The following is a 12617-nucleotide window of genomic DNA, read 5'->3' as shown; positions in this document are numbered from 1 at the left end:
ATTTACAAAGAAACCCCATTACAACTCAGATATGTGTGTTGTTTGTGCAGCTCCCTGAGGGATAATAGTGATTTTTATTACATAAGATGATTTTAACATAATTTCTTTGGAAGTCTATTAAGAGATCTTATGTTTGAATGATAGTTTACAAATATATATATTAACTATACTGCCATACTGGATAATCAGAATAATAGCTTTTTGTAAAAAACAACCAAGCCTCCCCCACCTGCAAAAAAAAAAAAGGTAGTACAGTAAAGTATGTTTCTTCTCTGTTCAAGTGGACAGTAAGTAATTTTCTGTTTTTGTTTTTTTTTTTTTTCCCTGAAAATAAAGGTTTCCTTCCTGTAAGTAACTGTTTATTCTGCTATGTATGCTTTCAGATTCCATGTCAAATGAACGTGGTAGGTGTTAAGCAGTCAGCTCTCAACCTAGATTGGTATCCAGAAACTGTTAATGTTTAAAGCTTCCTTGTTGCTTTCAGAATGCAGTTAAGCCACACCAAATAAAGGCAGGGGCATTGTTATCAGCAACCCATTTTCAGCTGTTTAATCCAATAATTGTCAGGCTGTGAGGCCTGTAACTCATTGCTTCACCTGAAGGCAATGGGATTCCACCACAGACATGTGCTATACCCTGTACACTTATGCAGCCTAGCAAAGCTTGGAGCTTCCAATGTTCTTGCCATCTCCAAAGACAGAATGGAGGAGAGGAGATCTGTCTGCTGTTATGCACACGAGCAGACTCCAGCCTTCTGATTCTGGCACTGAGATCCACCACCATTATTCTAAAGTGGTAATACTTGACCAGTATGCAGTAGCCCTACGGGGTCAGTAGGTGGATTCCTTTACTGGTTCACCAAATGACCCATTTTCAGCTTAGGCCACACTAAGAAATGGAAACCCACTATTCCTCCCTTTCTTCCTCCAGAGGTCCACAGAAGATAATGTTTGCATTTTATTCAAGTCATCATTTGCTGAAAGAGCTGTTCTTAACAGGGCTGCACAGATGAAGCAGAACATAGCATAAAACATGTTAGTTCCTTGCACTTGACTTTGGTAGAACAACTGTTTAAACAAGTGAAAGATGACTTGTGTGCACATTCATGTATATATGTAACATTCATAGAATTACAATTATAATAATATATTATTATAATAACCAATATTATAATTGGTTATTTTTAATTGTACTTTTATGTTTGGAATCTTCACAGTGAAGTTTTTTCAAGTTTCCTTTGACCATATGAGCAAAAGCAATTGAGCAGAACCTTGTCTGAACCACTCATTCTTTCAGGTTATATGCATTGACTCAGTTTATTTTGTGAAAAAGAGAAACAAGGGAAAGAACCATTCAAGCCAAACAAACTGCTGACTTTCCAACTGGCCTTAGTCCCACTTTGCTTCCTGTCTTTTTATCATGCCTGTGGCTTGACAAAATCTCTCTGCACGGGAAGAAACCTTCATCACAGTACGTTCGTGTGGGATTTCTCTTTGCAGCTTGTCAGGCAGTTTCTGCTGATGCATGTATAACCATTCTGAATGGATAAGTTGTTCTTTGTGAAACAGCATAACCCTCAAAAATTTCATTCTTTTGCATGCTTTTGCCTCCCCATCCTGGATTGTCGATCAAAAAATCTGAAGCTGTATCTTTATAAAGCCCAGGAGGGAGTAGTGACGGTGAGCCTGTCTCCCTATGTTGAGATATTTTAAATGCTTTATTTAGAACAGAAGTAAGATGGTATCACAGCTAATAGTATAATTGTTCACTTGCTGAAATAGTGAGTTCACGTGTAAGTTAGGATAGAGCCATTTAAAGATTTTGAGTCATGCGATGTTTGCTGTTTTCTCCATGTTTAAACTATGAAAATCCACTAAAAACTAATGTGGTTAGGGTGGGTTTTGTATTTATTTGCTGCATAACTCACTGAAAAACATGAGAGACATCAGTCTAGTTGAACATTTGATTGGAAACACGTGTGTTGAGTTAAATTGTTCATGTTGCGCATCTTTCATATCAGAAGCTTTTTCTGTCTCATAGAAACCTTTCTTGGCTCTAATGGGTATGGTTATGTTACTGTTCTGGTTTTGAGCAATGACACGATTTTGAAGAAACTCCTTGGTTAGGCTCATTTGTGGTGCATAGATTCAATGTACAGGGGTGTGTTATTCTTGTAAATAGGATTTCTTTTCAGAGGAGGGTACCTAGAAACTATGCCCCAGTGCACTTTGACCCTTTATGGTGGCATAAAAACATAAGTCAGCAATTGGTGCTTTGGACAAATTTGAACAGATGTGAGGAGCACGTTTAGTTTGTGAGAACTGATTAGTCTGAAATAAAGTCCCCTGAGCTGCATATAATATAAGACAATACTGCTTTAGCACCTATTGCTTTGATTTATTAATATTTTGTTCTGCAGCGTTGCTTAGATATTTCAACATAACCTAAAAGTTTTAGAAGTCATCGGGTACTAAAACAGAACAAGTGAGGTGAATGTTTCTCTCTGTCTTGTGTTAGCTATTGTGTTTTCATCTTTAGAACTAAGATGTACTTTGAAGCAGGCTTAAGCACGGTGCCAGCAACCAAAACCATTTATTTATACACTGACCCAGCAAGCTGTCAGACTACAGGCACAGAACCTGGCAATGCCTTCTAGGAAAATCAAACCTTGTTAGGTTTGGTTAGTTTTTTCACTGTATAGAGGTAAAATATTATTGCTTCTAAGCATTTTTGTATTGAGTTTCAATGTTATACTAATTCAAACATGAAAGAGGAAATAGCATTCCAGCTTAGTGTCTCTACAAGTCGGGAAAGCCAGATCATGTCCTCTGCAAATTAAACTGCTATATTAAGGAGAGATTTATTCTGAGAGTCTTTCAGATTTCTGTATTTCTAATTAAAATCTCCAATTCACAATTTTCATTTTCAACTGTAAATTGGTTTAGGATTTTCCAGGCAAGTTAGACTCTCTGTTAAATGCCTGCATTCACCAGCAGCTGTGTGTCAAGTCTTGTTTTCCCAAGAATTCTCAGTTCCATATCCCAGTGAGTAAGGTGACAGCCACTGACAGGTAACAATACCAGAGCTGATGAGGGGGCTACAATGGAACTCAGGCAGTCAGCCAGCACCTATTGTTAAGGCTGGCCCATCAAGATCATCTTTGGGAATGATCATTCATGCAGATACATGGTCAAGTAGTTTCACTCATTCTGCAGAGACAGTTTTTTTGCAAGGATTCCAGAAAATGCTGATCTAATTATTGACACGCTCTTGAAGGCAAGACAGCATTATTCTTCTGGAGAGTCTTAGGACATGACCACTAAATAGGCATTTGCTGTGGATTCAAAAAACATTCCTAAAAATCAGATTTCTTGCTTTTGGGAAAGTAGCTGTTTCAAAGTGAAAGTCTGTTATTTAAAAAAAAAAAAAAAACAGAAGTCTTTCAAGATAGCTTTTCAAGACCCTGGTCATCATTCACGAAATTAAATACTAAGCTCTGTGTTCTGCCCTGTGGTTTTGTTGGATATTTTTTAGCCATACTAAGCTGTCACAGAGAAAATGAAATTGATAGTTCATTCTCATGGTTTTTCCTGTCGTTTTCTATGGCATCTTGTGTTTACTACATGCAATAAGGACAGTATTTTGGAAACTTTTTTGTACTTGAGCACTAAGAAAATGCTCACTTTCAATATCAATGTAGTACTTTGAGAAGCCTGTTTCCTTAAATAGAAATAAAAACTAACCAAATGGTTGAACTATTGGATGAGGGTTGCAGGAAAGATAGTTGCTGTACCATTTACAGCTGACTGTATGTTTTACAAACTTTTGCCCAGTTTCTACCTTACAAGCAATATTTATGAACAACAACATAATAATAAAAAACCAAAAAAAAACCCCACAAGCAAAGTAAGTGAAAAGAGGCAGTTTTGCGCCTTTGAAAATAGACAAAGAACAAATTAACCTGAATTCAGAGGCACAGAAAGGGAGACAAATCTCTTACCTGGATAGCTTTTTGACAGGAATGTACCAGCTCTGGTTTTGCACGTGAGAATGAATGGAAGTCTTCAGCCAGACATTGCTCTATTTGCATAAAGGATAATTATTAGCTAAATATTCCTCAAGGTAAGAATGGGTAATTATGGAATTTTGATCTTGGTGTTTGGTAGTGTGTTGTCACTGGTATCACTTTGAAAAGCTGGATATATATGTATCGCTAGCTGAGGATTTGAGTTTAAATAATGCATAAGATTATTAATTAACTAGCACTGATCCAAAAATTGTGCTGAGTTTGGGCTAGCACATCTCTGACCTTTGAAGCTACTTCTCATCTGAGATTTGATCTGGTTTATGCATCTTCATGTAGCATTAGCTTTTGATTTTACATGTTCAATGTGTATGAATAGAACTTCCGTCTTGCTTGAGATTTGTATCCTTTGCAGGCTGGTGTAAGTCCTGTTCTGCTCAGTGCATAGGATGGGAGAGCTGGAGGTCGGAGTTCTTTTTCTACATGTCAGCACATTCAGATCACAATATTTTTTGCTTCTGTGTAAACCAAAGGCTTCATAATGTCAGCAGATCAGTAGGACAAAGATAGACTTCTGTTGAAAGTCTGCTTCATTCTTGTGAGGTATATAAATGACCAAGTTCACTCTCAGTTATTTAAGATCTTTGTATAAGTGCAGACCTATCCAAGTGATAAATAAACATCCATCTCCTCCCCTTGACAAAGGTGATAGGTAATGTTTAATGGTTACTAAGCAGTGCAGATTAACAGGTTGGGCACAAGGCCATGACCTGCAGGAACTGTATTCAGCTGGCCTACAAGCTAAGGAATGAGCAGATGTGTCTATTTCTCAGCCAAGGAAGAGCACAAGCTGGCATGTGGTAAAAATCTGAGATGGGAGTTGCAAGGCCACAAAAAGACTGTGTTGCTGGCACACAAGCATGACTAGAGAGGGCCAGGTTTCAACATTGTCTTTTATCCCCGTGCAAAAAAGTTGTTTGCTGCTCTTTATAAGTAAGAGGAAAACATAAAAAATATGTAAATGAAAAGTCAAAACTTAGGTGAGGGAGGAATAGAAATAGAACTTCTGTGATGTCAGACTGGTCATGGATTCTTAAAATGGTCATAAAACTACTGGCTACTACTAGGAGCTTAGACTTGGTGGTAGTAGTTGTGGCGTTCTAAATACAAAATTTAAAGAAGGTAGTTTCAGTCCTACCAAAATCCTGTTGATTGCTTCTTTGTTATGGAAGGTCTTGTCAACCACTCCTATCCCTTTCCCCTTTGCTCAAATACCTCCTAGAAAAAGGGAGATACAGTAGTACACCTTATCTGCATACCGAATTTTCCACACTGGTCACAAAGATAGTGTGTTTCTTTGGTTTTGTGATCTACAGAATAGAAGACTTCACTGCTTCTGTTAATTTAATTTTAGCCTTGAGGTATTTCTTCATTAAAAATAAAGTAACTTAAACTCAAGTCTCTCAAATTCATCCTTTCATTTATTTTACTATCTAATTCTTAGAGCCAAGAGTTATCTTGTCTAGTGACCTCCTAAAATGTGTATCCCAACTGCTTCAGTACCTAAGTAAGCTTTTTCTCCTTTTCAACTCCTGTACAATATTTGGAAACTCTGTTACTTCTGGTATTTGCAGTCTTGGAATTTGCAGAATAATTGGGGTTTGCCCAACTTTGCAATTTTTTTGACAGAGATCTCTCTGCATTTCAACAGTACTTTTCCCAATATCAGGCTCCTAAGAGAAAGGTGGATAGTATTGTATACTTAGCACTTGACCTCTTCTGTATAAAGTTGGTTGTAACTTTGTTTTGCCTCAAGCTAGCCTAAAAATAGCACTTCTTGAAATCTAAAAGAAAGAAACTTCAAATAATAATTTTGAACATTTTTTTCATTACAGCACAGTGCCAGTGAGGATAAAGATCTCTAGACAGGACAGTTCCACACAGGAAAAAAAGTGACAAAATGAAGCAATCTCTCACTCTGTCTGTAGAAATTTTGAAAATTATGTAGTTTTGACAGAACTGTGTTTTATGATGAGCAAGTTTTACTTAACATACAAAAATACTGACAGCAGAAGTTTCATTAGTGGATTATGGAGATGAGAGTTCATACTCCATTACATGAAGTCATTCATCAAGGCTTCAGTCCAGCAGTAATTCTGAGTGGGCTGGTCCTGGCATCCTGGTTGAATTCCACTGACACTAATACTCTAAATATGCTCCAGTTCTAAATGTGCTGTCTTTCCTTGTCAGCTGCTGAGTAGTGAAACAGTGGTAATGGGCCAAAACAGCCAAAAGAGGTACTACAGTGAAACACCCATCTCTAAGAATAGAAACTACAGTAGAAAAGAATGATGATCATTGGCCATTAATTTTGAGTTTACTGGTGATTTTTGTTTGTATGACTTACTATTTATCTTTATGAACAGATGAACAGTTTCAATTTGTCTAAAAACTGTAAAGGGTTAAAAGCAGCATTGAACAGAAGTATTTATGAAATAAATGATGTAAAGATATAAAATATATTTGACGTTGACACATTTACTTGAGGATTTTCAGATTATTTCAGAAAAAATCATGGTATTGCTACATATAATTCATATCTAGTAACCTAACTATTAAAAAAATAATGCTAAATTAGTCACATACACACAGTTAATCTTAGAATCACAGAATCATAGTTAAAAGTGTTTGTTTACTGGGTCACAGTCAATAATATCTAATCTTCAAAAGTACATAGTCCAGCTGTAATAGCCACGTTCTTCCTTCTGTGCAAGTGTGGGAAGTTCAGAAACTCAGTGAATTAAAAAAACCTCTTAATCCTAATGCCTGCATTGTTTAAAATGCTCTCAAGTCTGTAATTTATATCATAGCGAGCAGGTGATGTGCCTAAAAAGCACACATTTGGTTGCATTTTAATAGGAAAGATGGGCACTCTGAAAGTAAGCATCCACTCCCTTTCAATCCACTATGCACTGCATTCCACATTCCTTCTCTAGCTGTGACAAGTGCCTGGTGCAGCTACAAATTATGTATATATGTGGAGAGTCATGTTATTGATTTTTTTTTAGCAAAAACATCTGCGGTTCCTGTTGTACAGTTTCCAGGAGAAACTGAGATCTGCAAGATTCAATGCAGATTTGTATATTCAAAATTGAGGAAGGCTATCATTTAGCATTCAAGCCCCTTTCTATTTCCCACTACAAACACAGAACCAATGGATTAGCACTTACCAAGGGCACAAAGTAGCTGCAGTAGTTCCACAACAGTTCTTGTATCACCACCCAGTAGCACAGTGCCTCAGGATCACAGCTTTCTGTAAGAAGAGATTACAAATTGTATCATGATATAGTGTGGGCCAATTGGTTATTGCTCTCATAATGTTTACAGTGAGATAATATAAATAAACACTAGCGCTTGAAAAATCTTTGTCCTGTAGAGTAGAATCACTGATAAAGGATAACCTTAAATCATTACCTTACAGAAGCTGGTAACCTCTGACTTCTTACTCACCTGTGCTATTCTGCTTTAATTAACTGGTTACACTGTGTGGAGTTCAAATAGAATTGCAGTCCTGACATAGCTTTTTATAGTCTTTTTAATTGGGGTTTTCAGGGGTTTTAACTTCAATTAGATGAAAAAATACTCTTAAAGTGTTAAATGAAATTAGGGCAGGAAGTATGTGGAGCTGTCCGTACACTTAGTGCTTAGTTGTCAATGATCACTAATTGAGATTTGCCCTTTGAAAAAGCATTTTTATTGAAATAAAGCATGAAGGGGGTCAAGCTCATAAATCTTACATACAGGAAGAATTTACATACATCAGCTGACACTGAGTATAAAATGTCTGAGCTTTCCTGCCTTCTGAGAAAAACTCTTGTTGTTTCATCTCCAAACAGCCAGAACTGTAGAAGCAAAGCCTGCTTATTGATGAAGATGAATGTTACTACTGATATTTGTATATCATAGAGGCAAATTTAATGTAGCAAGGATAGTCTCTCTGAAATTCTGGAGCTTGTTCACCCATTCCTTGAAATTTTATGTAATCTTAACTGGATATTGAAAATCCATTTCTGGGTGCAAAGAAAATAGATGAGTTCTTACTGCATTGTGAAGTAAATTTTCATGTTTAAAAACACAGAATGTAACGCATGTTTATATTGAAAGGGGAGATATTTTTCGTATTAGTGGAAGATTTTCAGGATGGGGGAGGAAAGGACAAAAAAAGGTAATACATGAACATGAAGATCATGGAATGTAAGAGCTATCAATACTGTATATAATAATACACCACTAGTCTAAATTGTAATGCCAAACCCAGGTTCAAGATAGAATTATCAGATCTCAGTTTGTGGAGACTTTTAGATTTGCATCTCATATAAAACTCTATAAATGCAACTGGCTAGTTTTACCTCCTTAATTGTAAGAAGTTTATTATGTTTTATATTTGAGAGTGAAGAGCAGACACTGGCATGCCATTTAAAAAACTGCACTCTCCAGATTGTCTTTTAGTGGCCGTTTGTCAGTTCTGAAGTACTCAGAAACCACTCATCACAAAAATTCTTCAGGATTAAGAACAAGACATGGAAGGCATATTCAATGTGACTTTTCACCATCAGAAGTTATTAAACTCTAGTAAGTTAGAAAATAAACTTGTTATCATTTTGCAAAGTGACATACTCAAGTTAGACATAAAGTTGCCCATGGGGAATCAGGGATTGATAGAGAAAGGCACACCTGAAACTACATCTGATATACAAAATAGATCGAGCAGCTGCTGGACTTCATCAGACACCACACACTGTCTGTATTTTAGATGTAAAAGAAGTGCATCAGTTGAGAAATCTAGCTGAAAATCTGCACACCTTAATTATATACCTCCATGCTTTTCTTTTCTTAGACTGTTGGTTTGTCCATTTACATGCTTCTTGGTACACATCCTGACAAGTGGAAACAAGTTTTGAGAATGGAAAAAGTTAAAATACCTGGTTACAGCAATACATTGTGCAGTAGTGCAAAATTTCAGGTCCAATTACAGTATGTGCATGAGCAAGCAAAGTGCTTGCGAGAGCACACTAAGTAAAGCATTGGTGAATTTGTTTCTTGTTGCATATTTGGCAGCAGGGAGGGCAATAATTCCCTCTCAATGTTACGATTTACACAGCAGTAAATAAGCTGTTTTCTGTGATATGGTTGGAGTCACATACTTTTGGACTGTATTTCCTTGTACAGCTAGCAGGCAAAATAATAGATGGAGCATAAACAGCAAATAAACATGTGAACATGAAGAGGTGATAATAACAGAACTGTGAAAGGAAAACAGTAAGTCAAATATGTACCATGGAGGCTCATTTCAGAAGGTGCACTATTGTGCATACTTGAATTAGAATGCTGGATGCATACAGAGAACTGTTCTGTCACTGCTTGGGAAGAAAAGATCAGTGACAGCTTTCCCAGGCAGTGCCAAAAGAAGTTTTATGCTTAAAGTAAGCTAGTTTTAGCATTTGGTTATGTTTTTTCTTCCTCGTGCATCTTTAGTCTTCATTATTGATTTAGTCTCCCTGTCAGCCCATTTCAAAACTTTTGCTTATAGGTGACTTTATTTGGAGTTCCATCATCAAGGGCAGCATCAAACCACATTGAACATTTTACTTATAGCCAAGTGTTATGTAGAAGGAAATCAATCAATTTCATACATCAAACTCAATCAGAAAGGTATCCTCTAACAGTCAGCTCACATACAGTGACTGAACCTTTCAGTCACTTGCCAAGCCTTTAAATCTGTAGTGAAGAATCAGCTGAAAAGCATTTTCTGCTATTTCACCTTATTTAATTGTACCCTTTGCAAATGAATGTGAACATAGCAAACCTGAACAAGGGATCACAAGGTCTCATGACACTGAATTGTCCATGCCTAGGTGATCTGATTGGCTATGTTCACATGTCTAGAGAGGTCAGATACTAAAATAGCATATACCTTTGCCTAAACTGCTTGTATAGCCTGTTTCTTCTTTTTCATCTGGAATTTGTTTTAATGGGGAAGAGGGGTGTGGGGGGAAGAAGAGACACAACAGTCTTAACAATATTTTCTGAGGCTAACTCACCTCGGCACAGGAAGCTGTTGGTGCTTTGTCTGCCTCTCTCTTCCCCCCACACACAGCACGCTCACTGCTGAAAGAAGGACTGAGACTATGCTCACAAAAGCAGGCTGAGTAAGAAATGGAAAATCATAGGCCGTGATTAGCATCAGCTTGAAAACATCCATTGTTTGCTTGCAATTCTGTGCCTGTGAATTTCTGCCAGATCACAGCAAGGATTTTGTGAGTTGCTTTGCAAGGTGAAGCTCAAACACTGCTGATTTCAAAGAGCAAAGATGCTTATTAAGATGCTGTATAAATCAAAGTCATTTCTATTTTTATGTTTTTTAAAAAATAGAAGGATTCAGCTGAATGCACAGCCTCTTGGCTGGCTTGTAGAAGAGGCAGTGATTTCCAGCTGATGTATTCTCCATTTTTGAAGCGGTGTATTCCTAAGTCACAGGGATTCATACCCATCCTTCTTTTTGCGCATGTACCACGCTGGTTGGTTGTGCGGATGGATTAACTGTGACAAGCTGTGACATCAGCAGAGGCTGGATGCTGCCTGGCTCCATGATTTTGTAATGCATCCTCCTGTTACTGCTGGGCTGACTCATTCCTGCTATAGGGTGACTGAATTGTGCAAAGTGTGGGCCAGCACCGACTGAAGCGTTGGGCGTTGTGCTTCTGTGCAGAGGCTGTGCCTTAATTGTAAAGCAAGCAGATTTTCCAACCCTGCTTAGACAAATGATAGAACTGAGAAGCAAATGCAAAGAAAAATATTAATGATTATAAATAGACACAGAAGTGGTAAAATATGCGGTTTATTTAGTGTGGGTGTGGTAGTCTTTGGCCTTTGAAAAAGCCTCTGATTTAGGTTTTTGATCAGCGAGGCATGTGAAAAGCACAGGCTGTGTTTTGCTTGGGGACCACCAGGGAGGAAGAATCAGTGTTCATCAGTCTGAAAACTGTCAGGTTATAGTGATTATTTTGGATTATGGGGATTTTGTGAACAGGAGCCTATTTACTTTATCTGTAATGATCATAGGAAGCGAGAGCAAGTGGAGCAAGAACATGGTAGAAGCAGATCTAGTGTGAATGAGTATTATATTGTTAGCTTCCACTCAATTCAGGAGGGGGAAGTGTTGTTTATTAATAACCCAGAAGTCTACTAATTTCTTAGTTATTAATGGTCTTGTACTTAAACCTGAAATACCAGACTAGTAGGGTTTTTGATTGAAACTGCTGAGACCTGGAGAGAACTGCTAAGAATTCAGCCTCTGGAAAGGTGAATGTTAATGTGGGCTATTCAGCCCTTTGTATACTCTGAGGTAACATTTCAGTAGTGCTCACAGTCCCTTAGGATATGCTTTTAAGGTCCAGAGGTTTTTTAAGTACTCAGCAGAACAAGAAGCTTATGTAGACAATTGATGGGTTTGGAGCAAACATAGTCTTTGTAAAACCCTGATCTTTAAATTGGCTTCATTTCATTCCTCATAGCTGCAAAAGTAATTAGAAAAACTAAGGGGGCGGGATCCTTTTGTGTTGTAAGAGGCACTTTGGAGGGCAACAAGTTTCTCCTCTGAAAAAAAATAAACTTGCTGACATTTTCTGTCCAGGGCTTTTGACCTTCATCTTGTAGATGCTCTCCTTTTAAGCTTACATGCTTCCTTGTCCATTTAACAGCCTGTTCTGGCTAAAAGCAAAGACAGGCACTTCTGAAGACCATTCCTTCTGGACTACCTTGTAGCAGCAAGAATTTGAAATGGCATAGATTACTGTTGTTCGTTGCCCCATTAGTTACTGTTGTGGGAACCTGTGGAAGTTTATTGTTTGCTTGCAGTGAACAGCTTGACTTTGGACACTAATGTCCTTTCCAGGGTAGATGGACTCTTGAGTGTGTTCTGGAGTTTTACAATCCCTAAAATGGCATCATGGATTCTAGAAAGGTGGTAAACAATTACTTGGGACACTGTATCTATGAGCACTCCTTATAGTAGTCACTTACTTCAAGACCTGTTTTCACTTCATTTAGTCTTGAGAGGGGGAATTTAATTATCATGCATATTTACACTTATCAAGAACAACGGTGATGGTGTTACTATTGGCCCACATCCTGGACCTGGACACTGTGGACAAGAGTTTATGATTGCGGGAACCCCCTTACAACGGCGGGCAAAAATGGTCTGCCACACAGCTAAGGATCTTTATCAGATGAATAGTGGTATGTAATATAAATATCTCAGCAGAGGTACTAGATACTGCCATAGCAGGGTAGTCTCTTAGACTGCATTGTTGCTTCTCTAAGATTGTAACACAGAAAACCTTCAATGGAGAAAGGGGTTTTGTAGGTGACTCCTTCATGGAGTCCACCTTCCAAGTGTGAGGTTGGCCAATAGCCTGCTGAAAATTTTACGGGTGTGAGTTGCATCTCTCCTCTGCTAACACCTTGTGCCAGTTTTCTGTCCCTGCTTCTTGATTACATTTGCAACTAGGTGAGCAGTCTTTCCAAGTAGAAG

At 37.8% G+C, this 12617-nt stretch overlaps 2 protein-coding genes across 7 annotated transcripts in view; one reads left to right on the top strand and one right to left on the bottom strand.

Annotated features, from left to right (window-relative positions):
* The window catches only part of IDUA (alpha-L-iduronidase), a 46594-nt gene that overhangs the window by 15765 nt on the left and 18212 nt on the right, over positions 1-12617 (top strand). The window lies entirely within an intron of this gene.
* The window catches only part of SLC26A1 (solute carrier family 26 member 1), a 36885-nt gene that overhangs the window by 8927 nt on the left and 15341 nt on the right, over positions 1-12617 (bottom strand). The window contains exons 1-4 of one of the 6 annotated variants that reach the window (XM_068176064.1): positions 10572-10642; positions 10126-10229; positions 7255-7337; positions 4001-4080 (exon numbers count right to left, since the gene is read on the bottom strand). Coding sequence is in view for 1 of the 6 variants with exons in the window: in XM_068176062.1 (XP_068032163.1) it covers positions 4001-4080; positions 7255-7337 (163 nt within the window). In the remaining 5 variants the exon portion in view is untranslated. Of the gene's footprint in view, positions 1-4000; positions 4081-4309; positions 5132-5222; positions 5287-7254; positions 7338-10125; positions 10230-10571; positions 10643-12617 lie in introns of those variants that run through there. The other 5 variants (XM_068176063.1, XM_068176062.1, XM_068176067.1 and 2 more) reach the window with 5 other exon arrangements.

The sequence above is a fragment of the Anomalospiza imberbis genome, chromosome Z (genome assembly GCF_031753505.1).
Source record: "Anomalospiza imberbis isolate Cuckoo-Finch-1a 21T00152 chromosome Z, ASM3175350v1, whole genome shotgun sequence".
Lineage (NCBI taxonomy): Eukaryota > Metazoa > Chordata > Aves > Passeriformes > Viduidae > Anomalospiza > Anomalospiza imberbis.
This window is presented reverse-complemented; position numbering and strand designations above follow the sequence as displayed.